This window comes from Pempheris klunzingeri, chromosome 13 (genome assembly GCF_042242105.1).
Source record: "Pempheris klunzingeri isolate RE-2024b chromosome 13, fPemKlu1.hap1, whole genome shotgun sequence".
In the NCBI taxonomy this organism is placed as follows: Eukaryota; Metazoa; Chordata; class Actinopteri; order Acropomatiformes; family Pempheridae; genus Pempheris; species Pempheris klunzingeri.
In genome coordinates this window covers 11,033,427-11,060,720 of record NC_092024.1, presented here as the reverse complement: position 1 = coordinate 11,060,720, position 27,294 = coordinate 11,033,427, and the positions used below count along the sequence as shown (strand labels likewise).

The following is a 27,294-nucleotide window of genomic DNA, read 5'->3' as shown; positions in this document are numbered from 1 at the left end:
TTTTTTACTGTAAAATTTCAAGGAAAAAACAAGCAGAAAAATAATGTACTTTTTAAAGAGAAAAAAGGGTTAGTCATTAAATAATCTAAATTTGAATAAGAAGGGGTTAGGGTTAGGGTTAGCCTGGTAAGCACATGGAATTTGTTGATGACAACCATGTTATATGGTCAAAAGCAACAGCATTTGCAAGTAAGTGGACCTTGAGTGGATATTGGCTCGTCAACTGCTGTGTTTAAGGCCAAGAATGAACTGCCCGGCTTGTCTTTTAAGCACGGATAAGAAATTGTAAACGCGCTCTGAATAATGGAGACATTACACATCTAAGGTTACATGACCACCTGTAGAACAAGCAAGTGTGAGGATCTTGAGTGCTTGAGATCTCCAAAAAAGAGACTTACAAACTTTTGCAAAACAATAGTTTAACAAAACGTGTCTGATATGACATTTCTTGTTTTTTCTTGGATAACATTTGCTAGCCAAATGTTTGATGTCAGAAAAGATGTAGCGAGCTGTTAAGTACTTAATACTGTATCTGTATGCGACACAGTTTCTCCAAAACAACCGTGTCGACTTTCAAACACTTACTGTCTCCTTGTATGTCGTCTCAATTAAAAGTAACGCCGAGTTTAGCTAGCTAACATGTCCACTTGTTAGTTAGCCGTAACAACTGTTGTGACACTTTCCCCCACCCAATGCTTACATTCGTTGCCTAGAAACCAAGTGTCTCTGGTGTGCTCTGATTGGTCCATAGATCCGATCGGAAATACGTCACCCAGAGTAGGCTCTCATCAACACATCACAAATCATTCACATAAACTGTACTGACAAGGTTCAGTCAGGTTAGATAACATCATCATCAGTATTAATCAGATAGTGGTTTCTGCTGTGGATTAATTGAACAGGTAAATCTGGGACTTAATTGAAAAAAAATGGAACAAGGCTGGTTTGTATATTCTGTAATTGCCAAACTATTGCTTAAACCTGCAACAACTCTCTCAAGAAGATCTCCTACCATCAGGTTGTGTGAAGCATGACTCACATCTGACAGGGCTCACAATAAAAAGTGTTTGGTGTCAGATAAAGATGTCTTATTAAGTACAAAAATTAATTATATATTTTTGGATTACAGCACTGAGTGTAAGATTTAGCTGAAGACTAATCTCTTTTCTCGTCCAGGCTATATGACAATGTACATGTTAGGAGGAATATCAACTCTAGATTAATGTTTAATAAGCATTGCTTATTGTCAGGGTAAAACGTTACAGACATGCATCTTGTAAGGTTAGTGCCTTTTTTGCTTTGTAGGGCAGGGAAAATAGCTGATGTGTTTTCCTTGCTCGAATGCTATATGTTTTTTTAAAGACTTCAGAATCCCACAGCATTCGTAGTAAATTTCCACTTATGTATTGTAAAGAAAGACAGTGAAACTTTGGATCATCTCAAGAGTTTTAATGCACAGGAAAGTTGTCCTCACAGGAAAGTTCCCGGATGTACCGGTCTGACCCATTGAAACATCACTTCCTGATACAGAGTCCCCGTATGTTTTGAAATCGAGATCACTCGCTGCTGAATAGTCGTCTCACGGCATCCTAAAAATATTCAGGTGAACTACAGAACAGCGAGCTGTCGTGTATTCATACAGCATGAATACGAAGCTTAACGTGTTAATTATCCATGGTTGAATATAAATGTGTGATGTGTTAGCATAGCTTGTGGTTGCTAGCTGTCACGCAGTCCCAGCGATGCGTGAATGGGGTCCCAGACGCACAACACGACAGCCAATATTATCTTATTTCTCCTTTTCTTTCTAAGGTCCACTATGTCCACCGAAGAACTAATTTCAGTGGATTATGAGATTTTTGGCAGAGTGCAAGGTGTATTCTTTCGGAAATACACTCAAGTGAGTTTGATGGTGACATAGCTTTATCCTACACGTGAGCAGCGTGGCCTTTTGAAGTCGTTTTAAAATGTGAGATGAATAATACCATCCTAAAATCTACTCACTAACTCTCTCTGGAGCTTTCAATCACATCCCATGGTCCTGAGGATGAAGTTTACTTGCTTGATTATGGATGATCATGGATGATGATGAAAACTGATGAGGGCCATGAGATGTGTTTAAAAGCTCCCGAAAAGCTAGAAGACCATCAGTAAAATGACCACATCCGAGGCCAAGAATGTAGTTTTCATGCCTGTTTAACTACTTTGCGTTTCAAAATAACAAAACAGTCCTTATCTTTTATATAAGTTTTAGAGATCTGATTCTTAACAGTGTGCAAGGCCTGTTCTGTACTACATTCAGTATCTTATTGATATCCTCTTCCTAGCATCTCTATCAGCAGACCACCTCTGCCATCTTCTAATCCACAGTGTTTCATTTTTTCAGGCGGAAGCGAAGAAGCTCTGCCTGGTTGGATGGGTCCAAAACACCAGCGCAGGAACTGTTCAGGGGCAGCTGCAAGGCCCATGCAGCAAAGTGAAAGAAATGCAAGAGTGGCTGAAATCCACCGGAAGCCCCAAGTCGCACATAGTCAAGGCAGAGTTCAAGAATGAGAAAATAATCAATAGCCTAGAGCACTCCTCTTTTGACATAGTAAAGTAAAAGAACCCATAAGCTGGGCCTGTTACATTAACTTTGAAGTAGATGTTTTATTTATTTAGTCTTTTTTATTTCAAAATTTATTTAATTTAAAAGGTTAATATTGAAACTGCCTATGTTAGGTCACCTTAACATCTACAATATATGGAATTACAATAATAAATGAAAAATTCCTTTCAGCAGGTCTCACATTGTTTGAATTTTATTGTGCTAATGTCAGTAAGATGATTGTAGTGACCCTTTTTCGCCTATTGATCAAGGGCACCTGTTGCTGATGGTGAGGATGTTTTGACTCGTGTAAAAAACCTGTCGACTCCACTGCTTCCTGCTTGGATATGGTGCTGTTTATTGTTGTTTACATTCTTTCGTTTCCATTTCCTTCCAAATACGAGTCTGTCTTTTACGCACTTCTCAATCGTGACTGCTTACCAATGCAGATCCCGGTATATGCAATTCAGAATTAAACAAACAATCCAACACGCCACGACACGTCACCTCCCGACACGGTCTAAAACTGTTTTCTTCTCTTCCCATCAGTCCACACCTGGGTGCATCACCTGGCTGATTATATGCCCTCTGGCATGTCACAGCAGGGATGCCCCCAGTGGTGAGAAGCTCACAGCAAAAACTAAACAAAGATATCTAATGCAATACAAATGCACAGAAATGGCTCTTACAATGATGATTGATGAGTTTAATTTTAAAAGGCTATAATCAGCTGTACAACAGAAAACCCAGTTGGTAGGGACCTGGACTAGTACATTTCGGGGGAAATGATTTAGTGATAATCTTGAGTGACCACTTTATTTCACAGAGACTCTCAACAGACTGTAAGTCTTTTTGAAGGGGAGCATTTGCAAAAAAAAAACAAAAAAACCGCAGAGTCCGGCAAACATCCTGCTGAGCGAACAACCAATGGTATAACCTTGGAATCTGTCTTCAGCGGCCTCCATAAGGACGGACTGAAGGAGTCTGATGAATGACAGGAAACACTCATCAGACCACTGCTGCCCTCCTTTGGCAAGGACTGATGTGGCTGCAGGTGGCTGTGAGGAGACACTGACAAAGCTGCCAAAGATGTAGAGCTGATCATCCTCATCATTCTTTGCTCATTTGATCAGTTAAGATGGACTTTATTGAAATTTACAATTTTAATTCTAGAGAAACGTTTGTGAAGAATGTCACAGGCCTAACAAACTAGAGGTATAGAGAGAACAAAAACTGGCATAAATAATCATAAATAAACATCTACACTTCCTAATTGGCAAATTTAGTTGAGGAAACTTAGATTTTGAATTTGATATGTACTACACTTTGTTTCCTACATATAACAAGTCAGTATCAGCACAAAATATAAGATGGGTCATGAGTGGAGGAACCAATAAGAATGAAGGAGAAACATTTTTATAAAGTGAACAAAGCTGAGCTTGAAGATACAGAGATGACAGTCAGAATACAGAAGTGTGTCTGGAGACATGAGATAACGCACTCCGTACAGCAGGTGGCGCTGTGCACACGGACAGACTGTCAAAGTTTAGGCCCGTCACACCAGAAGATGGCGCTGTTAGCTTTAGCTGCTAGCTGCTGCGGTCTCCTCTTTATGTCTCACGTTGACTGTAAACAGCAGATACGTTTAATTTCAACATGTCTGTCGGTGGTTAGTTTTATTTATTTAAAGTAATGAGCCCCGTAACCCGAGTTTCTTCTTTTTTTTGTGTGTGTCGCGTTCTAAAAGTACCCACAGCTAGCTTTCAGCTAATGCTACCGGACGTTAGCGAGCAACGGCCAACTTTAAACCAGTTTACTAATTTCGATTAGACTGAAAACACTAAGCGGATACCATGATTAAGTGTTTGCCTGAAGAGGTGCAGGGGAAACTTCGCTCAGGTGTCGCCATCCCCTCACTTCAGCAGTGCGTAGAGGAGCTTATCCTAAACAGCATCGATGCCGAGGCGACCTGCGTGGGAGTCAGGATGGACATGGAGGCGTTCAAAGTTCAGGTAATCGATAACGGTGTGGGGATAAACGCTGAGGATATGGAGAACGTGGGAAATAGATACTACACGAGCAAATGCAGCGCTGTTGAAGACCTGGACAACCTCAGGTGGTATGGTTTCAGAGGAGAAGCCCTGGCAAGTGCGGTCTCTCTAGCCACGCTTGTTGAAATCTCATCCCGGACCAGATCATCGGGGAGAACTCACATCAGGATCTTCAAGGATGGCAAGGGGATGGGTGTCTTTGAAGCTGAGGTTGCTCGACCCTCTGCAGGGACAACTGTCGTCATTTGTAACTTCTTCCACAACATGCCAGTGCGGAGGAAGAGGATGGATGCTGTCCTGGAGAGTGAGAGGATCAGACACAGAGTGGAGGCTGTTTCTCTCATGCATCCCTCTGTGTCTTTCACCCTGAAGAATGACTGCACAGGAGCCATGATGGTGCAGCTTCCTAAAGCCAGAAACACCTACCACAGGTTTGTTCAGATACACGGCCTCGGGCGAGCACAGAAACTTGGAGAAATCAGCTACACCCACGGACAGTTTGAAGTGATCGGCTACATTGGCAAAGAGGGTCACTATAACAACAGCTTACAGTTCCTTTATGTAAATGACAGGCTGCTCCTGAAAACTAGGGTACACAAGCTGCTGAACTTTCTCCTACGCAGACTGAGCAGTTCAAACCAGAAAAATGACAGTCTAGATGGCCTGTCTACCACCAGGAGCCCAAAACACAAACGAAGCCAAGAGATGCATGGAGTTTACATCGTCAATATCAAATGCCCTTACTCAGAGTATGACATATGTCTTGAGCCTGCCAAAACACTAATAGAGTTTAAAGACTGGGATGGCATTTTGCTCTGTATAGAAGAGGCGGTGAAAGCTTTCCTGAGCAGGGAGAACTTGGTGGCTGTGCTTTCTCAAGATGACCCGGACTATGTATCTCCCAAACTGTTTGGCACTCACAATATAGACCAAGAGAGCAGTTGCAATAGCGGCCAAGCAACCACCAGTGCTCACACACTAGATTGCAGTATTGGGCTGAAACTGGCGTCTGACCCCGTTCATCGTAAGCGCAAAGATGACTTTGAATGCAAGGACAGTGTTTGCCAGGAGTCTGCGCTGATGGAGAGCGAAGAAGAGACTGAACAGCTGGGGCAGAACAAGATGACTGCAGATGAGCTGGAAAAGATAAAAAGTCAAGAAGGCTTAAACGAAGAATGTATAGATGAGCCACTGTGTAACAGGACTTGGCTGAAACCTGCATCTGACGATAACAGTTCTGAAGAAGAGGAGCCAACATTAAGTGAAGCAGGGGAAGGCTCTCAAATTGTATGCATGTCCAGTTCAGTTAGACAGCTACACCGTGAAAAACTGGACCTTTTAAAAGAAAGAGAGATAAAATTAAATAATACTACCTCAACCAGCAATGTGACTTCACTAGACAGCATCGCTCAACAAAGTCAGCCTGATTTGACCCAGACTGAGAATAAATTACCTGACTGCCAGTTTACAGGAAGGCATGAACAGACTTTATTTGGTAACAGAAAGATCGGGCTGTCCGATCCATATGTTCATGAAAGTCTTGAAACTCAGGACCTGTCCCAAATCAACAGCTCAGTATTTCAGCGGCAAATTTTAGAAGAGAAATGTGAAGAGAGAGCCTTTGTACCGAAACGCAAAATCTCTCTCAATGCAGGCCATGACGGATCCTGCCAGAAACTATACAAAGACTTCGGGCCTGTCATTCCTTTAAAGATTCCCAGAACTTGTCAAAAGTTGTCTTTATGTGAGGCATCTGGATCTCTTGAGAAGTTTAGAAGAGTATACGGCAAATCTGATCAACTGAAAAAACCCTCTCAAGACACTCATCAAGACAATAATGCCAGACTTCCTAAGACAAACGGCTTTGATTTGAATTCCCAGAATTTGTTGGTTTGCCAGAAAGATCAGGGATGTGGTACTGTTACAGAAACAGAAAAAAAGGAGACCCGGAGCAGCTTCCAAAGCCCACCAACCCTCCCAGTTTTTACCAAGTTAAAAGCAGTCTCATCGCAGAATAGAGGCAAAAAATCTTTAGCAGCTAAACTCTGCCATTTGAAACAACACAGGACAGACGATTCCAAAGTATTACCACGCCTGTCTGGGACTACCTCACAGGACTGTCTCAGTCATGGGGATGATTGCATCCAGGACAGCAATAACAATGGGAGTCACTGTGACACTGCACTGGATCCTGAACCAGTCCCAGGTTGCAGTACGAATCCTCCGATGACTGAGAGGGAGGAGGCTACAACATCAGGCGACTGGCTTCATCACTACGATACATCAGTGGGAAAGACGGTCTATGTCAACAAAGTGACTGGGCTCAGCCGATACGACGACCCGCCTACTGAAGAAACGCAAGTGCGCTGCACATCTGATGTCACCAACATGGCCGTCAGTGTCATCTCTGAATATGGTGAGTTAGTAGTTTTTCAGCAGGTTATGTTGGCTTGAACATGAACAACAATTAACCAACAACACTGTGACTGTGGCTGTTGTTCCTGCCCCTTAAACTGCAGGGATGGAATACAGGTGTTACCCATTTCAGGTGGATCTAGTGATACCCTTCCTGCCTAAAGCCAGGACAGAAAGGGTGATTAGTTCAGGGCTTGATGACAGAGGTACTTCACAGACAGCTCAGACTGTAGGTTGGTGGGTCACAGTCGATTACACAATGAATAGTGGCTTGTTGATGTTCACATATAGTCTTGTCTGTCTTACAGATGACAGCGGTGACAGTTCGAACTCACTTACCTCTTTGTACTCAAAATGGAATAATCCTGTGTTTGTCCGACCTCCTACGGTAATTAAAACTTGTGTGTTTACTTTGTATTAAAATGTGAGTCTTTGGTTGCAGAACGGCTTTGTAACTTTTGAAGGATTAAAATTTTTACTACGTTTTATCTGCTCTTAACTGTCTTGAATATATAATAAGTTTGCTTGTCTCTTTATGCTGTCTTAATGATGCATTGTGAACTCCGCTGTGCTGACAGGTTGGTGTGGACATATCAAACAGACAAGCAGACGCACTGGCTGTCAAGATCCACAACATCCTGTTTCCATATCGTTTTTCGAAGGCCATGATTCACTCAATGAAGGCAAGTTTCAAATGTTCTGACAAAATATTCTTTATAATGCTTCAACCCATTTGCCCTCATTTATGTTATGTGGTAATTGTTATTTGATCACTTTTATAGGTTATTCATCAAGTGGATAAGAAGTTTCTTGCATGTCTTATCAATACAAGAGATGAGGAGGCTGCAGCACTCGCTGAAACTGAAGGTATAGACACAGGGAGCCTTACCGTTTTGTCATTTGTAGCTTTGTCAACATCTCATGCATTTATATTGAAACTCCAGGAAACCTTCTGGTGCTGGTGGACCAACACGCTGCACACGAGAGAGTTCGCCTTGAAAATCTAGTTGCGGGTAAAAGAAACAGACACACAATGCACAGTATTAATATTGAGAATGAAATGTCACATTAATGTTTTCGCAGGGACCCTGATGTAACACTACAGTCATAATGTGTGTGTCCCGTCACAGATTCCTATGAGGATGACCCAGATGCACCAGGGGAGAGACGTCTGTGCTCATCAACCATTTTGCCACCTCTTGAGATCAGTGTGACAGAGGAGGAGATGAGGCTGCTTAGGTGTGTTTTTTGTCCTCTGCACTCTGGAACCATAACCTGCATTTGTTGGTGTTTAGGACACACAGATGTTTTTTTTTTTTTTTTTACTTATGTGTGATGGCATTGTCATTGCTCGATGGATGTACTTACTGCTGCATCCTGCATGGTTGAGGTCTAAGAGCCCACTGTCTTATCTTTACAACAGCTGAAACACTCAGCAGCAGAATTTGGCAATGAGGTGACGGATGATGGCAGTAAAGATGATAAAAAGGGTAGGTGTAGTGACGCAGCCTCATTTCACCTCCCTGTCTTAACCCTGAGCTGTTGCGCGGCACTTTGGCTCACATGCCATCATTCAGTACTGTTAGTACTCTACTGTTCTCTTTGTGGCAGCCTGTATTAGTAGCAGGGTGTACACTGTCAAAAGCCTTAGTTAAATCTCTTACATTAGACAAATCACAACCTTTGTACGTAACTTTGTTTTTCTTCTTACTGGAGCATTGTCAAAGAATCATGTCCACTTTAGACAGTGCAAGGAGTCCATTTTTAGAAATCACATGCAAGGACTTTGTCTAATTTGGGCAGGGAGGTTATGACTCTGCCAAGATCTGCCTTGTTTCCCCTCTTAATTATGGTTACAGCAAGGATACCCAGGAGCTCTGGTCCCTGTGTGCTTCAGATGCTCTGATCTACTCTTGTTGATCACCCTCCACAACTTTAATTGTTTTAAACCAACTTTCACCGTTACTGTGTGCTGTTTTAACTTTTTGTCAAACCTCACAGTTTTTTTTTTTTTAGCTTTCTGAATAATTTCTTTTTCCATACTGAACACTGATTTCAGCTGATTGACAGGACACTAGAGTTTTTTTTCCAATGCCATGTATATTATTGCATTGGCATTGTTATTGAGCAGTGTTTTCTGTATTGCTAATGGTTTTGTGGACCCTTACTTTTACAGGTCTTGCCAACCACATTTGCGGAGCTTGGGCCTGGAGGTGAAGTTCTCAGAGGCAGCGGATCCACAGATTTTTGTAGGGAAGGTACCATTGTGCTTCATGGAAAAGGAGAGCAATGAGGTCAAGCGGGGGAGACCATCTGTTATCAAGCCTGTTGTTGAGGTAAGACTTAGGAAACATCTTTAGACCATCTATTTTATCATTTACTCATTTAGCCAAGTGATTGTTTTACTGTTCTTTCCACTTATGTTTTCCATTTTGCCTTCTCTCTGTAATCACACATCAGGAATATCTTCGAGAGCAGATTGAGGTAAGCTCAGAAGTGTCTTTCTAGGAGTAGTGGAATGAAAGTACATTTACTCAAGGACTGTGCTTAGGTACAAAATCGAAGTACTTGTACTTGTATTTCCATTTCATGCACCCTTATACTTCTACTCCACTAAATTTCAGAGGAAATATTGTAGATTTTACTGTACTAAATTTATCTGACAGCTTTAGTTACTTCTCAGATTAAGATTTATCATTCCTTTTCTGTCCAGTGAAAACCATGTATCTCCAAATTAGGTGATTTTAAATGTTTGTGATAAACTGAAGGGAGGAAGAAATTCTGTTACTACTTAAGCTAAATAAACTATTCAAAACTCTCTCGCTGTTTTTTTGGGCTCATGAAAAGTTGACATGTACAGATATGTAGTTTCCACAGGACAACAACCTTACAAATGTGATCGCATAGACCATAATGCATTGCTGTATCTTAAACTACCTAACAATATGTAAGGTAGTTAAAATTAAAAGCCTTAAAAATCGACAGCAGTAAAATGCAGCATACACATTAATGCAGTACTAATACCAATCAAGGAACAATGCACAATGAGAATGTTCACTTTTCATAATTTTAGTACTATTAAGTAGTATTTTTACCTCAGTAAAGGATCTGAATAATTGCTTCTCTTTTTTTGAAACGGGAAAAAGTATTCTGTTATATTAAGGGTAATATGTATTGTTTCTCCTTTGTATCAGTTACTCCGCTCAACTGGAAGAGTGAGAGGGACTCTGCCTCTCACTGTGCTGAAGGTGCTAGCCTCCCTAGCATGTCATGGTAAGGTTAAATTATTTGTCTCCATCCTTCTGTTTATTTTTTTTTATGCATTGGTGATTCAATAAAGAGCGGATTTACACTGAAATCTTCATACAAATCACTTTTACACACGTGCGTATTAAACAGGTGCCATCAAATTCAATGACAGCCTGAGTAGAGATGAATGCTACAGCTTGGTGGCGTCCCTGTCCTCCTGCCAGCTGCCCTTCCAGTGCGCCCATGGTCGTCCATCCATAGCTCCTTTAGTAGACATCCTCCATTTGGACAAAGACCAGAAGGTACCAGAATGGAGTCACACATGTGACTTTGTACTAAATGTAGTATTCAAGGCATTGCACAGCACAGCAATCTTGTGGTGATTAAGCATTCTTGTTCCTGCAGGAATCACAGAAACCCAACCTCCAAAAGCTGAGAAGAATGTATAAAACATGGGAACTATATGGAAATAGATAAGTGGGTGTGTATTTTTATTTAAATGTTTTCTTCATTGTCAACAAATCGCTCAAATAGTAAAATAACTCCCCAAAGCCCAGTAGCTGACAACTTTTGTATTATGATAAATCAACTGTAAAATTCATAGGAAAACATACTGTCAGAAATGAGTAACATTTAGTTTGTAAATACACAAAAAGGGGAAATACTCAAATAAATAAACATGGATGAAATCTGATGCATGACGGTTGACGGTTGAGGATCAAGCTGTATTCCTCAGGTTGTGCTTGAAAAACTAATTTACTTAATCAACTTCCTTGCCTTCAGTAATCGTCTCAAATAGAGAATTTGCCTTGTGGCCTGTGCACTCATGGAGACGAGGAGCAGCACTGATGGAGGTTCAGATAAGAAATACCAGTTAAAGGTTTTCTAGACGACATTCAGATCATTAATACGGGCTTAAACAACCATTTCCTATGTAAAGATACAGCAGAGAAATGAAGACCTGAGCAGAGAATGAAGTTACACTCACTGTGTGTCAAGCTGCTAATCCAAGCTGCTCTGTCTGTTGTTTTGGTCGTTAGGACGGCCACGGATGCATGTTCGTGCATGTGGGTCAGCTGCTGTCCAGCGACAGACTCTGTTAAGCCACTGAGCTAACACAGTAGCCCAAAAACTGAGAGAGATTGCCATTAAGTGTTTGTGCACAAAACAGACGAGACGTGGGAGGTGCATATTTGAAGAGACCATGAGGTTAGACAGGAAACAGGGGAGACGGAGAGGAAAGCAACATGTAGCAAAGGTCACTGGCTGGAATTTAACCAGCAATTGTTGCATCCATGGTTGCATCGCTGCACCCACGTGGCTACCAAGGCGTTCTGACAGTTTAAGACACGACAAGCAATAAATTTGACAGAAGAAAGAACCGCTGCTCTTCTGTCCACACCTCGGACATCAGGTGATTTCCATCTATGACCTCTCACATAGAATTGTGGCAGAAAGAGAAGAATGGAAGACTCACAATCAAACATGTAGATGCTGTGATCTTCGTCATTTGCTCCAACACACATACATTTATTTCTTTGTTATTCTTTACACAAACGCATACAGACAGACATTACAGGCAAGATAGTTGAGACCAGTGAGTATTGGCTGAGTGAATATTGTGGGCCCAATAATGACCTTGTTATATTATATTATAAAGAGAAGAAAGTGAGATGTTGAGAGTCCGAGAATGACCTCATTGTGTCCCACAAGCCATTCCCAGTCCTGTCCAGGTATAACAGAGATTTTGCAACTTTTTCCGGGCTCATTGGGTCCAGAAAGTCCTCCATCCATTTGTTTAAGTTAAAACTGGTTTTCCAATTCTTAAGAATAATGCGTTTTTGTTGCAAGGCATGCCAAAAGGTACAGTTGTGTCTGTAGCCACAGACCACAGGGCCTTAACAGCTGGACAGAGCCATGGAGAGCGCACCAGGGTGTCCTCCTCCCCATCAACGACGGCAGCTTAAGCCTGAGAAGGTTCGGTCGAACGTTTTAAGTGTGCTCTGTGCAGTATTTTCAGTTGTATCACCCTAAATCTTACACATTTGGAAGGTGATACTGAGTGCTTCCAAATTCTGTCCCAGTCCGGTGGGCTGAGTGAGGCACCCTGGTCTTGCTCCCATCTTTTCTGTGATGTAGTATAGCAACTGAAACCCTTTCCTTCTCATTAACAAGCTTTTTAGGCTGTTATCAGTATCCTGGTAACCTTTCAGGTTACTAACAACCCTTTTGTGACGGGAGTAAAGGATGATGCTGCTCTGTCAAATGCAATTCCCCAACTCCCCCTCCCTTCCACCTCCCCGTCTCCTCCAGTTCCGGGTCGTGTCACGTGACTCCTCCGCCCCCACATGTCCAATCTCTCCTCTTCACCACCTCCTCCCCCAAGTAAACAGTTCAGCATCATTTCATTATGTCTGCTAACAGCCCCCGATTCTTATCTTCGGCAAAGGCAGTCCCAGAGCTAGAGGTCTGCCACACGCTGAAATAAAACAAAAAACAACATGGAGCATGTCTCATAAAAATCAATTAATCTTGGAGTAAGTTCATCTGTAAGCGGAGTAAAAATGTCAGCCATAATCAACACATATTTTTTGAAATGCTCCTTCGAAATCGCGTCGACCTTGCAATTAATGAAGCTTTCACATCATTAAAGAAAAATGATATTGATATTCATGGACTATTAATCGCCGAGGTGTCTTAATCTCAGATGAATGCGCCAAAACGTCAAGGTTTCGTCGTCCGGGAAAAAGGTTACATATGTGTATTTATAAATAGGCTCACGTCCGTCACCCCACATCGCATTATTAAGAAGCCGATATTTGTGAATGGGAGTGAGGGCTGCTGCTTGGCTTCCGTGCAGTGACGAAGTTGCGATAAAAACCCATAAAAAAAATGCTAACATGCAATTCATAGAGGAAATATACAAGAGGAGAAATGTCAAAAAAAAGGATCTTTTACCCCGAAATGTGGGCCTGTGTGGCTGTCAGTCTGACCCCCCCCCTCCCCCTCCGCGGATGGTACAGTCTTGGTTCATTCATAAAATTCTAGCAGGGCATAAAAGGAGGGGCTTGCATTCAAGTCGTCCAGTTACCAGGTATATACCTGGAGAAAAGACCCGAGCCGCTCTGCCCAGCGGAAGGCCAGAGTCACATTTATCATTGATCTGGACCTGTGTGTGTGTGTGTGTGTTTTTTTTTTGTGTGTGTGTGTGTGTATGTGTGTGTCCTCGTGATGTATCACAACAACCTGAAGCCTGACATGGATTCAGTCTCTCCCACCTGCCGGACAGAGTCTCCTGTCGGGACGCTCTGCCAGAAGACGCCAGAGGAGGCGAGCTCTCCAGCCTCCTCCTCAGAGAGCAGTGCAAAGGTATGAATGTCTTTGTTGATCAGAAATGCATCATGCAGCCCGGGAGGCAGATTTAACATCCCTTTTTTTTTAATGTGGTCCACAGACTGGGCGCCCATAATGCTTTTTTATCTTCACGGTGGGGGGAGGGGGAGGTGGAACTGATTGATAAGATTTTAATTAACTGGGCTTTTAAAGAAATTTTTTTTTTTTTTTGTTGACATAATTGTTTTTGATGCATTTGTTCTATAATTGGAGCAGAGATCAGTGCGGGAGGAAATGTGACATAATAACTGTTGATCAGGTTGTTATGATTCCGACGTCCTGGGACCAAATGTGAGCGTGTCGATGCAGCGGTTCATTGAGAAAAATAAATCCATTCAGGAGACTCCACAGCATCCCTGCGTCAGTGTTGACGTCAGAAACAATGATAAAGTCAAATATTGATCTGGAGAAGGCTATTTCTGGTCGGGTATATTCAAGAAAATATAACCCATGCAGGCTACCCTCTGTTTTAAGACTGTGAACATACGATTTGTAGATTTCATTGATGATTGTCGTCGCAATCGGATGAAAGCACTGATAGCATGGGAGCAGCTTTAGGCTATTTTAAAATAAATCTATTAGAGTCCTCATTTTCTATTATTTCCATTTTTTTTTTTCAGGAGGTCTGCGAAGACATGAGCGTTGAAGACACTCCATTTGTTCCAACAGTCACTGCAATTTCCTCTACCCCAGATTTCCAGTGGATGGTCCAGCCTACGATTATTACATCTGTCTCCCCGTCTCTGGGTAGCAAGCAAGCCAATGAACCACAAAGCTCTCACCAGGCAACACCCAAAGAGGGCGGGAATAAGGGGAAAAATGCTGCCAGAAAGGGGAAAACAGAGCAGGTATGTTTGCTCGGATGCAGCCTACCTGCTATTGGACAGTACAGTCCATGTTGTAAATTTACATATGTCAATCTGAATTCCTTGTGTGAAACAGTGCTATTGTGCATGTTCCTCTGGTGCTGTGTGCTGGCTGTGTGCCGTCCTTAGGCAGTCAATTTATATTCAGGTCACAGCAAGTCTGCAACAATGGTCTATTTTTAGACGCATTGCAGCGAAACATGCTTTTGCCATTCTTCAGAGGGTGAATTGGCAACGGATGCAGTGGATTAGAAGATGAAATGGCCGGATCCTGCAAGGTAATAACTGAAACATTTCTCTCTCATCCCAGCTGTCTCCAGAAGAGGAAGAGAAAAAGAGGATAAGGAGGGAGAGGAATAAAATGGCTGCAGCAAAGTGTCGCAACAGACGGAGGGAACTCACGGATACACTGCAAGCTGTAAGTAAACAGTGATGCATTTACTCAGCTGTCATTTGCACCCACTGTTTGTGTGTTTTCTCCAATGTGGGTGATTTTTGGATGTGGGTCTCTCTGAAGGAGACGGACAAGCTGGAGGAGGAGAAAGCAGCCCTGGAGACGGAAATAGCCAACCTCCTCAAAGAGAAAGAACGGCTCGAATTTATCCTCGCCACACACAAGCCAGTGTGCCAGATGTCAGAGGAGCTGGAGTCTATCTTCCAGGAGCCCGCGGGGTCCCCAGAGCTACCGCCCAGTCCAGGCGAGGACAGACTTCCAGAGGATGGCACCCAGGAGGCTCCTTCGCTCCAGGACATGGACATCCCCAGTGATCCCTCCACAGCCATCTCTGGGAACTCCAATATCTTGCTGTGTGCCAGCGCTGAAATCAACATCTGCGATCTTGAGCCCTCTCTGGACATTAAGGAGGGGCTACTGGAAAATATGTTGCCCAGCTTGGAGGAGAAAACCCCCATGGAGACGGCTCGATCCGTGCCAGACATAGACCTGAGCAGTTCCCTCGGGGTCTCGGACTGGGAGACCCTGTACAAGTCGGTTTCCAGCGACCTGGAGCCTCTCAGCACTCCTGTGGTGACCTCCACCCCCACCTGCAGCAGCTACCTGTCTGTGTTCACGTTCGCCTGTCCCGAGCTGGACTCTCTCACAGAGGAACTAGACAGCCATAAAGGTGGAGGGGGCAAAGGCGAATCCGTTGACATCCTCAACTCTCCCACTCTCCTAGCCTTATAATGTACAGAGGGAAGTGATCTGTGTGATCTCTCTGGTTCTTCTGTTCTGCAGGTTCCTGACTTTGACATGATTCGAACAACATAATATGCCACAGTATGCTGTAACACTTCAAGGAATACATTCATGAAATGTCTTGTGTGTGACTAAGCAAACATAAAAACTTTCTCCAGATACAAAGCCAACAGAGTGATGTAGCTAAAAGCATGGCTTTTACTTTTACGGGAGGGACTGATGTAAGTTTTGATTTTAAAACGCATGCTGAGAAATTCCAAATAATTTTCAAAGCTTCTATATATCTGATCTGTCACTAGATCTAAGATGTAATGTGGGATTTAATGTTACAGTATGGTTTTGTGTTTTGGTGTCAATAGTGTATTGATTGCTGTAAATGTTGTATCTGCATATTCATCCATGTTAAGTACCTGCATACCTCAATGTCATCAACTGTGGTTTGGCCTCATTGAAAGTTTTCCATGAAAACATCCAGTGCTATATACTATATATATATACATATATATATAAATATATATATATATCTTATCAAGATGTAACTTATGATTTATTTTTTTACCTTTCAGATTTTGACTTATTTGTTAAATTGAAAAATAAGTAAAATGAGCATTTATTGCTTATCTATGCTGCTGAATAATTACAATAAATCTACATTCACAGTGGTGCTTGGTGCTGGTGAAATCTTTGTCTTAATCAAGATGAAAATATGAAGATTTTCAACCATAAATTTAATTTCTAAGCTCTAAAGGTGTTTATGGAGTCACTTTATTGATATGAGAATATTTCACAAAACCTGGTTAGGATAACTTTCGTATTTATTATTATTCTATTAATTTATTTATGATGATGTATTTGTTTTTGGGTTTTTTTACATTGATATCCATTAGGTGTGTGTTTAGCTGAGTGCTGGTGCTGTCTTGTCAGTGCAGGCCTCCATCTGAGGCACACTGTGTGTTTGCAGCATGCAGCCTCAGTGTTTCTTTATGGGAGGAGCGGCGCGACTTCCCCACTTCTGCCCCCACTATGTACTTTTTTACATCCCTGCTTACGTTTGGCTGGCATAGCCCAAGTTCCGCATTCCCAAATCCTCCCAGATTGGGATCACGTTTAAAATCGGGCTGATGCAACGATTTCCACTTTTTAAAATCTACTCTCGACCCTCGGCTGACCAGAAGAAAGGACATTTGTTGCACCTGGGATCAAAGTCAGGTCGGTATACAAAACTTCATAAGTCGAGGGCTGAGTATTTTTTTACATACTAAACAGCTCATTGGCGCGCCACGCTTTGGTCATAACGAGCACAGTTGGTGGAGAGGAGGCGAGCAGCTCTGGGATGTTACTCGGCGCTATTCGCTGCATTCTCCTAGTTTGTCCAAAGCAGAGGTGACATCAGGCCGAGCTGTGCTACAGAAAGATCATTTTCTTTTGTGTGCATGCTCCTCTTACATGGAGCAGCGGCGTGCACAACGAGGAACAAAATGTTCTTCTTTAGCCTTGTCTGTCCTTTACATCGGCGTGCTGCATGGATTCTTTATAATATTTGGTTTACGTGACGCGAAATCCGCCCCGAACGAAAAGCTGTAACATTTTATCACTGCAGCTCTCTGATGGGAAGACAAAGTTACGTAAGATAAATGCCGCACTGAAGAAAAACTTCCGCTTTCAAGTTGACCAATGGCTTCAGTATGCATGCTGCAACAGAGCCAGTCTACCTAAGACCACTACACAAAGATTCCTGAGCTGCTGAAAAATCATGTTCACAAACCAGCCTGGAGCTTTCTCATGAAGAGGCTCAACACAAATACTAATAATACAGTCTACAGTTTAAGTGAATTGGGCTCTTGGACCCTCAGGTGTATAATAAAGCTGCTATTATAAGACATTATTTCATTATCATACCTGCACTGTGGACTTTAATATATTCAGATCCAGTCCGTATTGTACACTGTGGGGTACTTTTCTATGAAAATGTATAAGAACCGTGATGTTAAGGTGCTTTTATGTTTTTCTTATGTTGGTGTATTTTAATCACAGATTACCTAAAGTTTACCTGTGTGTTTTGCACCATTTTAAAGAGAATTTTGCATGTGGCCACCGTGTGCCGAAACCGCAGCCTGTGCAGTTCCACTTTGACCTTCAGTTTGGGGAAGTGTAAAAATGGCAAATTATTCCCATGTGTAATGTCACCTATAAGTTTCTCTGTGTAACTTTTTAATAGATACATAACCGACATACATGAACTCTTAAGATCCCCATTGATCTGCCAGGTGGCTGTTTTCCGTAGTGTTATTAATATCTGATACTGCCTGTTTATTCCTGTTGTGTGGGCTAAAGGTGTTGAGTAATTGACCTTAGATAGTAGTTTTTGGCTGCATCATGTGGCTTGGAAATCCGCTGAGCTGTTGTAATAATTTCCTGTGTCTTTGGCTGGCTTTGCTCTCACACACACACACACACACACACACATACACACACGCGCCTCTCCATTGTCTTTGGATATATTTGAATGTTCATGTTCAGCATTTTCAAATGAAGGCATTTGACGGTGACAGACGGCACAAAACATAGTGGAAATCTCTCCAGCGCTCCCAACTTTGTAAGTCAGCAGTGTCACCTTTAATCTTTCATTTGGCTAAACAAAACAAAACAAGCTTAGTGTTCCACATAATGCTGAATTTTGCCGGCCACAGTCTACTCCCCTGACATTAAGTCTAGTAAGGAGGAAACCATGGTTCATGGGTATTTCTTGGCAGTGGCGAGCTTTTGCTCTCCTTCAAATAGAGGGGAATTTGTCTGGGTCTGCTTTGTACACTCTTGTTCATCACTCTTTTGGCCTCTGGGGATTAAATAAGGTAAATTCTTGCCAAGATCTCTGTAAATGGTAGTATATTCGTTCCAGAAAAAGAAGCAAAAAAAATAAAATAGCCTAATGAGAGCAGACTCAGCATCCGGCTCCTATAACAGACCGGTAATTCATCACAGTAAGGTAAGTCTGACTGCTAGGAAGGAGCAATGCACCTCAGGCAAATGCCGTCATGAAGCCCTGTCACAGACTCTAGGTCAGATAAAGCACTTACGTATCTATTTTACTCCAATTTGTTAATGTAAACTTTTTCTACCCACGCACCATAAAGAATGCCCCAGCATGTGCTATAACAGGCAGAGCAGACACAGTTTTATGTGTTTTTCATTGATCTGGTTTAGTCGCCGTCTGAGCGTGTCTCCCATTTTCTCCCTCTGCCTCCTAGCTGTGGTCACGACCGAGTCTGACACGATGCCAGGACAAATCCCAGATCCCTCTGTGACAGCGGGCTCCCTGCCCAGCCTGGGCCCGCTGGCTGGGATCTCAGCCACCACGCTGACTGACGAGCTCAAATTTGGTGACTTCCAGGAGTTTGGTACAATGCTGTCACCTCTGCACTTCCTGGACAGTCTGGGGAAGAGGCCCCTAGTGATCAAAACAGAGGTAATGCTGATAACCACATCATGTAAACTGATTTTTACCTAGTTTACATGCTTTTGCTTACACTGAACATTTATGTGTTCTTTTATGAGGTTTAGCTGCAGTGAAAAGAACAGATCCAAACACAATATGTCAAATGTATCATACAGATTCCAGTTTAATTATATATAAAATGTCCCAAATATATTCTAAACAGATTCATGAGGTGAAAGCATATTTACAATTAGAGCATTGTGTCTTATCCTAATCAACAGGTCCACCTAGTGGACATAGTGGGACATGATCCTGCAGGAGTCTCTGCACCATGGATGTCCAGAGGGAAATATGATCAGGGAGATCAGTCCTATTGAGACTGTCAGCTTTGACTTGTGCCAGTTGACAGGTCTGTTGGCTGTAGTGATGGCAGTACAGATGATCTTTTGGTTTGGTTTCACCCAGCTAGTCAAAGGGTTAGATGTGAAATCACTGATGGAAATTATAACTTACTTGTATAAAGTTCTCCACTACAGAAGCGTTATACACGAGGTGTGCCGTCTTATCTGTTATACCTGCCAAAAAGCAAAAAGCCCAGCAAAAGATTTGTGCTGAGAATGCCTCGCTGGATGTGTATCTTTAAAAAAAATACTTCTTGTTTCATTTTACAAATTGAATCTCATGTTGGAGATACTGTGTTTCCCATCAGAGTTGGTTGTCTTTTCTATAAGGGCTGACATATACTTCTGGTGTGCTTAAAGGTAGATATTATCTGTTAAGGCCAATGCCTTCATATGAGTTGTTAACACACATTTTTTCTGATGTTGGTAGTTGTGGTATCATGTGGCACTGGTTTCAGTACGTGCAGTTTAGCTTGAATTTCAGCTTTAATTTATTAGTTTCTGTTTTCTATTAATTTTTTCTCAAATCTTATCATGGTCATTTCATTTTTTAACCAATTAAACACACATGAGGTGAGTAATTGCAGGACTATTGTGTACTGTAACTGAGACTAATCCACATGCATGCGAAAAAGTAGTTCTTTATTTAGTTATTTATTCTATTTGTTTTGTTCATTGATAATGAGGTCCGTCACAACTTAACCTTAAGCCTTTTTACCTGCGCTGTTGCTCAGAGAGATGAAGAGGAAGAGAGGAGGAAACGAAGGCGAGAGAAAAACAAAGTGGCTGCAGCTCGATGTCGAAACAAAAAGAAGGAGAGGACAGATTATCTACAAAAGGTGAGACATAACCAGCCAGTCGTTTTGTTTCTAACTCTCACATATTTATCTTTTCTGTTGTAATTATAAAAAAAACAACATTCCTACATTCAGCCATCCCCCCACTGATTGCTCCCGTTTCCCTCCATCCCCTCCTGCAGGAATCAGAGAGACTGGAGATGTTAAACTCTGACCTGAAAGCCCAGATTGAGGAGCTGAAGCTGGAACGACAGCAGCTGATCCTCATGCTCAACCGCCATCGCCCCACGTGTATCGTCAGGACGGACAGTGTGAAAACCCCGGAGAGCGAGGTGAACCCCCTGCTGCAGCAGCTGGAGGCCAAGTGAAGAAGCCGCGACTTTCTTTCGGTTTACTGCTGAGAAGAAGCAGCCAACTAGCAGCACTTAGTTTTGGGCCTCGGCCGTGGAGGAGAACCAGCTACCTTAAGTCCTGGAGCGCCACACCACTTAATGTGGATCCAATAAGACTGGAGACTGCTTTGGCAGTTACATCAAATCTTCTCGTTCCCCCTCTCTTGCTTTCCCATTTATTCGCCATTTTGGTCATCAGAGCTCCAGCCGCCATCAGTATGAAGTTAAGCAAAGCTATTGGCAAATCATCTTAAATGTTCCGCACATGTAATTTGTTGTTTTACGGTGGATTTGTACTATATCTCCTCTTAGCTTTAGCCATTAGCCAACATGGCGTCGCTTCAACATATTTACAGCAGCTAAAATGGATTTTTTTTCCACTATCAAAAACATCAAAGGTTAACATCAGCTCAGTAGCTGCAGTGATTCATTTGGTGATTTACAAACCGATGAATCCATGAGGTCGGCGCGTTAACCTAACAGACAAACAGCTACATATGTGATCGGGCTACATATTGTCGTAATGAGGAGTAATGCAACACTTCTCCGTACGTGTGCCTGAAATTATTTGGGTTGTCTTATCGTTGTTAAAATGCATTCTGGGAATCATAGGAATTTAAACTGAACTAGAACAAGGGGCTTATGGGTCGGCCTAATAGGTTTAGTGAAGTATAAAAATGAACTGCTGGAATGCATTGACCATCACACGCTGATGATGTATGGTGGGATTTTTTTTCTTTAATGGCCTCACTCAATTCACATTTTATATCCACTTATTATTTTCTAAAGCAAGTAGTCACACCCACAGACGCAGAAGCCTCAATAACATCCATGATTTTTGTTCTTTCATACATTGAGCAGATGATCCTGTTTTCTTTCTTGGTTTATTCTTTATTCTTATGTTTTGGCGCAGGCGTCATGTATGCACATATAGATATATATGGATTGTTTACATTGTACTTTATTTTCTGTTACCATATTGTTACTACCAATTATGTTTTTTATACTTTTGTATATGATGTTATATAAGCATATAAGCTAGCACAAAATCCCATTTTGTATTTCCTTACAAAATAAATGTTTAGTTTCTTTTTTTTTTTTCTGGATTTTTTGAGTCTCAGAAAATTGAAAACATGCCAGTCACTCACTTTCATGACCAACTTTTCTGTTTAACCCATAAGAACCCACAATGGCACAGGTGTCACAGACCATTTAAACATTCTGGAAATGTCAATATACAGCTCTATCCTTGATTGTAGTAGTAATAGTGACAGCAGACATCATGGTGCAGTCTATACATATATATATATATATATATATATATATATATATATATATATATATATATATATGACTCAGTGTCAGTGTGTGTTCCCAGGACACCATTTTGAAAATGATGGTCTGCCTGATTAAAACCTGTGACACAACTAGGCTATTTTAAATAGCTTGTTTTTGTTATTAAAAGGTGAGTTTCAAACAATTTAACAATTCTAATACTGTCCTAGATTACATTTAACCTGCCCTGACCTTATTTTATAAAAAAAGTTGACGTGAGACAACTTTGAAAAGAAATGCTGTGACATACATTTAACATTTCACATCTTGGACAGTAGATGAAGTATCTCAAAGATAAGTTCAGAAATGAGTTCCTTGTGGTTTTTTTTTAGTCTGTTTTCTATCCCCCATAATTTTACTTTAAGGAGAACAGGGTCCGGGTTCTTATGGGTCAAACGGCGCCATCTGGTGGTCAGTAGCAGCACAACATGACCTGCCCTTTACTCTTACATTTGTTATATTTCTAAGCAGGGATTTAAAACTATTTAAAATGTCTCCACTATTATATATTACAGCATACGAAGACTTAACTCTCTAGTATCCCACTTTCCCCACAAGGTTTGGCTCATTTTTACATGTCAGGTTTTGGAGATTACAAGGGAACCTGCAGAGGGAAGGCCTCATGAATTATAACTGTGGAGAAGCTGTCAGAATGGGCTCATGGAGTAAAATAATATGCTTCATCTTCAACCTCATTCTCCTCACTTCATGTGTAATCCTAATCAATTTTTTGATTAGGATTACACTTTTTTTTTTTATAAAAATGGGGTCCAGAAGTCTAATGTTATTACATGTTTATGCTCATTTGACATTTAATCCATGTTTAATCTAATATGGAAAAAAAAATATAAGAACATAAGTTCTTGCATGCACTAATAAGCACAAAGGCGCTTATTGTTCTTACCAGGTGGAATTTAACTTGCAGATTAACATAACTGAGGCAAGAGAAACTAAACAAACCACTTCTATAGAGGTGATACCAACCTTATGATACATTAGAATATAATAGAATTATATTATTATTGAATAGAGAAGTGTTGTAGCACGCTGTTACAGGCAACAATGAGGACAACCTGTTGTACTACATATTGTATATAATTTTAAGTGTGTGTGTGTTGCAGACCTTTGTGATCCACCAGTTTTGTAGGTGTGTCCCACTGAACAGTCACTGTCACTTCTTATCTCAGCAGCTGGGTGGAGTACAAGTCGGGCCAGCTCGCACCTACTATCTGTTATAAAGGGGGATTTCTCAGCCAGCTCGTGTATTAAATGAACTTCTGGACAGCGGGAAGGAGGTCTGAACTTATCTCAGTGCTTTGGAGAGGGCAATATTTCTGCCGAGTGGGTAGTTTCTGGAGCGTCACCTGTGCGTAAAGTGATGCTTCATTTTTCTGTCTGCTTTTAAAGACATTTTAATGAGATTGCTGCGCTGTGAGGAATAGACTACTCTGTCATCCAAGTGCGCTCGTTTTTGTTTTGTTTTTTTTGTTAAAGTGAAGCAGAAGAATGGGCGATGATGCGCAGAGCTCGCAGGACAGGAGCGCACAGGATGGGAAGGATAATGGTCCAGCGGAGGGTCCAGGTACCGCTGAGCAAATTGAATGCAGCAGCATCCCAAACGGTGACGGCGGCTCTGCGCTCAGCACGCGTTTGTACAAGAAGCGCTGGTTGATCGTGTTCCTGTTCAGCTCCTACTCCCTCAGCAACGCGTACCAATGGATCCAGTACGGGATCATCAGCAATATCATGATGAAGTTCTACAGCGTGGAGGCTTTCGCTGTAGACTGGCTGTCCATGATCTACATGCTCACCTACATCCCCTTCATCTTCCCGGTCACCTGGCTCCTGGATAAGAAAGGGCTGCGGGTCACCGCGCTGCTGGCCAACGCGCTCAACTGCGCCGGTACGTGGATCAAGGTGGCCAGCGTCAGGCCCGACCTGTTCGGGGTGACCATGCTCGGACAGTTTATGAGCTCCTCCGCCCAGGTCTTCATCCTCGGGATGCCCTCCCGCCTGGCATCGGTCTGGTTCGGCGCGGATGAGGTTTCCACCGCCTGCTCCATTGGAGTTTTTGGGAATCAGGTGGGTTGATCTCTTATTCCATCAGGGGAGTCACTGTTATAGACCTCCATGCTCTGTTTGGTTTGATTGTTCCCAGAAAAGCCTCTGAAACTTTATATAATTTAGACTTTAAAGTAGACCTGAAGTAGACCTAAACCCATGGGGGGACTGAGCCACTGGGGGGTTGTTTTGGGGGGAATGATTTGTTGTTGGGCCCCCGCTGACCCCTCATCCCTCCATCCATATCCAGAGACACAGAAACTAACCAGTACTTCTATGGCACAAGAATTACACCCAGATCATGAATGTGATTAAGTACAAAAATGAGTATAGCATCAGCTAATACACAAAGGTGTTAACACTAGATTTTTCAATGCAAAAGCCTTTTACAGGAATAGATAGTACCTGCCTTTGTTCATATACTAGTGCATTATTACTGCAAATTCTCAAATAAAATATGTAATCAAATCAAATAGTCTTTCAAAAGCCAGTGACATGCACAGCTTTCAGGGGTCTGTGTGGGTCTTGCTTGCTTTGCATTTGTGCTTCTCACCCGAATGAAAAGATGTTTGTGGAGTTCCTTAATTTGCTCTGTTACCGAAGGGATTCCTTCAAAAAAGTAGTGTCGGAAAACGCTCTGACAATAATGTGAAGTGTGAGTGATGGGCTACCCCATACATGGTTTTATATCCTGGTTACTGCCACCAATCCTTATTCAGCCCTGATATTCAGCTCCAACATAAATGCCAGTGCACCACACACCATATTTATTTTGACAGGTGAGATTGAGCACAGCGGATGTTCGAGCATCAAGGGTCCTGCTCAGAATCCTCTGTTTGCACGAATGCAGCATGAACAGATTCTTTTACTTTTTATTGCCTGTTCGGCCTGAGGCGATGTGTGTGTGTGCTTATGTGTGTGTGTGTGTGCGTGTTTGTGCTTATTTGCACATTCTCTGCGTTTGCTTGTGTTCAAAAAGCTTATCAGGGTTCACTGAGTTTTCTTACATGTTGGCACATTTCACATGGATCTGCTGAAGCATTGTACTGTCTTTGTGTTCGGCCTACAAGCAAACACACTTCAGTGGTGGAAGAAGTACTCAGATACTTTACTTTAAAGCAGCCACACAAAAAATGTCAAAACAACCCATTAGAAGGACAGAAGTATCAAAAGTAAGATGTTCTGCAGCCCCTGTGACTGATTTGACATTTATTACATGTTACATTGTTGGACTTTAGCACTGATGCTGTAACAGGTGTGGAGCTGCTGTTTCAGGTTAGGTAGTTTAGTCCGGTGGCTCCCAAACGAGGGATCGACCCCCTCCAGAAGAGTCACAGGATAAATCTAAGGGCCAGATACTTATTGGGATACAAAAGAAGAAAAAAATGTCTCTTCTTTTATCATGTTGTCTTTCATCTTAGCTGATATTTGTAAAATACTGGATCCTTTTTTCCTCCTTGGGCCAAAAAAACTTTACTGAAATGAAACAAAAAGAGAAACTTGGAGGGGAAATCTGCTAACAACTCAGTGATATCTGAAAACGGGCTAAAATGGGCAACGGTTTTCTCTCACGAACCAAGAGTTTATGAATCACTAGTTTCATCTTCAACAAAGTTCTGCATTTTATAAGCTCATTATATGTTCCTTATAAACATTTTAAAGTGAAAAGTATGTATAGGTACCTCTAACTATCAGTTGGTGTAATGCAGTGGAGTGGCACGAAGTGAGGACATAAGAAGAAGGATGGAATTGAAACAACCTTAAAAATCTATGATTAGCTACAGTAGTTCTTTTCACCGCTGACTCTCTTTGACTTCTCCAAAATGTGCAGAACTTAGTGTAGATGTGAAATAAACATAATAATAAGGAAAAAAAAGACACCTTCAGACAACTATCCAACCTATGTGTTGTGTCTTGTGACGCCCACTGAAATGAAGCTTCACACACTAGTACACACGTGTGTTATGATCATTTTTCATTAGCCTAAATTCTATTATGTGCCATTTGGGACGACAGCTCCTCACTGGTAAAGGTATTTATGTGGAGGGTGGCAACCAGACGGGAGGAGGAGACGCGCACAATTCCGCCATCTTCTGCTGGTCCGGAGCATTAAGTCAAAGTGGTCCGGTAAATACACACATATATACATATATATGTGTGTGTGTGTGTATCAATGGTGCCGTGCAGCAGGTATGGAAAACTGACCGTCTTTTTTTTTTTTTCCATTTACTGTTTTTTGTTTGTTTTTTGAGCGTAAATCTGGGAACAACAGTTGGTGTGTGTGTGTGTGTTTGTAGCTCCTGTCGTGTTCACGTCTCGTCACTTTCAGGAAGAGTAATATGATCGCCAGGCAGCTTAAAGCTCAAATACCGACAGGGTTTCAGAAGTGGAGGAGCAGCAGCCTGACATTGTGTTACGATAGTTTTATCTGAGCTGGTCAGGCGTTTGATTGCGCTGCTTTTTAAGGAAATACGGTGAATCTCGGCCAAGCAGCTGCTTTTCCCTCCACTAGTTAACTACACGCAGATTGTTGTGCCGTGAATTGGTTTCATATGACCGTGATTTGGTTTCTTATTCACGTGGCAGGGTATTTCCTCCTACACGAGTGAGGGTAGTGGACGCGTGGGTGCATTTGGGGCCGCAGTTTAAATGTGTTGAGAGAAGTTGTGGTTTCTCCTTTTCCTCCCTTCACTCCTTCCATTCATGGATTTGCTCCATGCAGACTGAGGCTGGAGGCACCAGAGTGCTGCCACTGGAAATTTCCAGTCTGATCAATCTGATAAATACAACAACAACAACAACAACAACAACAACAACAACAACAACAGCAGGGAACACTGGGGCCACAGCTCATTGGCTCATAAACATACAGCCCTCAATATGATCAGTAAAAGTCTTTATTATGATGGATGATGAAAAAGAGCCAAAATGGTGCCCTGAGATGTTTTGTTTTAAAAAGAAAACTCTAAGACCCGTTTACCCATTTTTATTACTAATATTATTTTTGTGTTTCAAACTGGATAAATTAGAGCAGAACAGAAATGGTTGCATTTTTATTGCAGCGTTCCCTATTAAAAATATCGTAGAAGTTCAAGAAAACCAGAAATATTCAC

The 27,294-nt window shown here is 41.9% G+C and overlaps 3 protein-coding genes across 3 annotated transcripts; all 3 read left to right on the top strand.

The window, feature by feature from the left end:
• The first annotated feature begins 4,375 nt into the window (after window positions 1–4,375).
• Window positions 4,376–10,979, top strand: mlh3 (mutL homolog 3 (E. coli)). The gene is made up of 12 exons (XM_070842387.1): window positions 4,376–7,054; window positions 7,158–7,259; window positions 7,362–7,441; window positions 7,632–7,736; window positions 7,836–7,920; window positions 7,998–8,066; window positions 8,184–8,292; window positions 9,230–9,389; window positions 9,514–9,537; window positions 10,248–10,326; window positions 10,453–10,604; window positions 10,708–10,979. The coding sequence occupies exons 1-12, from the start codon at window positions 4,441–4,443 to the stop codon at window positions 10,777–10,779; spliced, it is 3,651 nt and encodes a 1,216-aa protein (XP_070698488.1). The 5' UTR covers window positions 4,376–4,440; the 3' UTR covers window positions 10,780–10,979.
• Window positions 10,980–13,533: 2,554 nt separating this feature from the next.
• LOC139211956 (protein c-Fos-like) lies at window positions 13,534–16,304 on the top strand. Its single transcript, XM_070842388.1, has 4 exons — window positions 13,534–13,671; window positions 14,316–14,543; window positions 14,872–14,979; window positions 15,079–16,304. The coding sequence occupies exons 1-4, from the start codon at window positions 13,534–13,536 to the stop codon at window positions 15,745–15,747; spliced, it is 1,143 nt and encodes a 380-aa protein (XP_070698489.1). The 3' UTR covers window positions 15,748–16,304.
• Window positions 16,305–16,855: 551 nt separating this feature from the next.
• On the top strand, window positions 16,856–21,831 carry LOC139211638 (jun dimerization protein 2-like). Its single transcript, XM_070841952.1, has 4 exons — window positions 16,856–16,968; window positions 19,008–19,225; window positions 20,331–20,435; window positions 20,576–21,831. Exons 1-4 carry the CDS (start codon window positions 16,881–16,883, stop codon window positions 20,759–20,761), a joined length of 597 nt encoding a protein of 198 aa, XP_070698053.1. The 5' UTR covers window positions 16,856–16,880; the 3' UTR covers window positions 20,762–21,831.
• The last annotated feature ends 5,463 nt before the right edge of the window (window positions 21,832–27,294 follow it).

Coding starts and splice junctions, on each gene's coding strand:
- LOC139211956 (XM_070842388.1), top strand. CDS start 13,534: ATGTATCACAACAACCTGAAGCCTGACATGGATTCAGTCTCTCCCACC. Junction 13,672..14,315: donor CCTCAGAGAGCAGTGCAAAG/GTATGAATGTCT, acceptor TTTTTTTTTCAG/GAGGTCTGCGAAGACATGAG. Junction 14,980..15,078: donor TCACGGATACACTGCAAGCT/GTAAGTAAACAG, acceptor GTCTCTCTGAAG/GAGACGGACAAGCTGGAGGA.
- LOC139211638 (XM_070841952.1), top strand. CDS start 16,881: ATGCAACGATTTCCACTTTTTAAAATCTACTCTCGACCCTCGGCTGAC. Junction 19,226..20,330: donor CCCTAGTGATCAAAACAGAG/GTAATGCTGATA, acceptor GCTGTTGCTCAG/AGAGATGAAGAGGAAGAGAG. Junction 20,436..20,575: donor GGACAGATTATCTACAAAAG/GTGAGACATAAC, acceptor CCCCTCCTGCAG/GAATCAGAGAGACTGGAGAT.
- mlh3 (XM_070842387.1), top strand. CDS start 4,441: ATGATTAAGTGTTTGCCTGAAGAGGTGCAGGGGAAACTTCGCTCAGGT. Junction 7,260..7,361: donor TTCAGGGCTTGATGACAGAG/GTACTTCACAGA, acceptor TCTGTCTTACAG/ATGACAGCGGTGACAGTTCG. Junction 7,737..7,835: donor CCATGATTCACTCAATGAAG/GCAAGTTTCAAA, acceptor TCACTTTTATAG/GTTATTCATCAAGTGGATAA.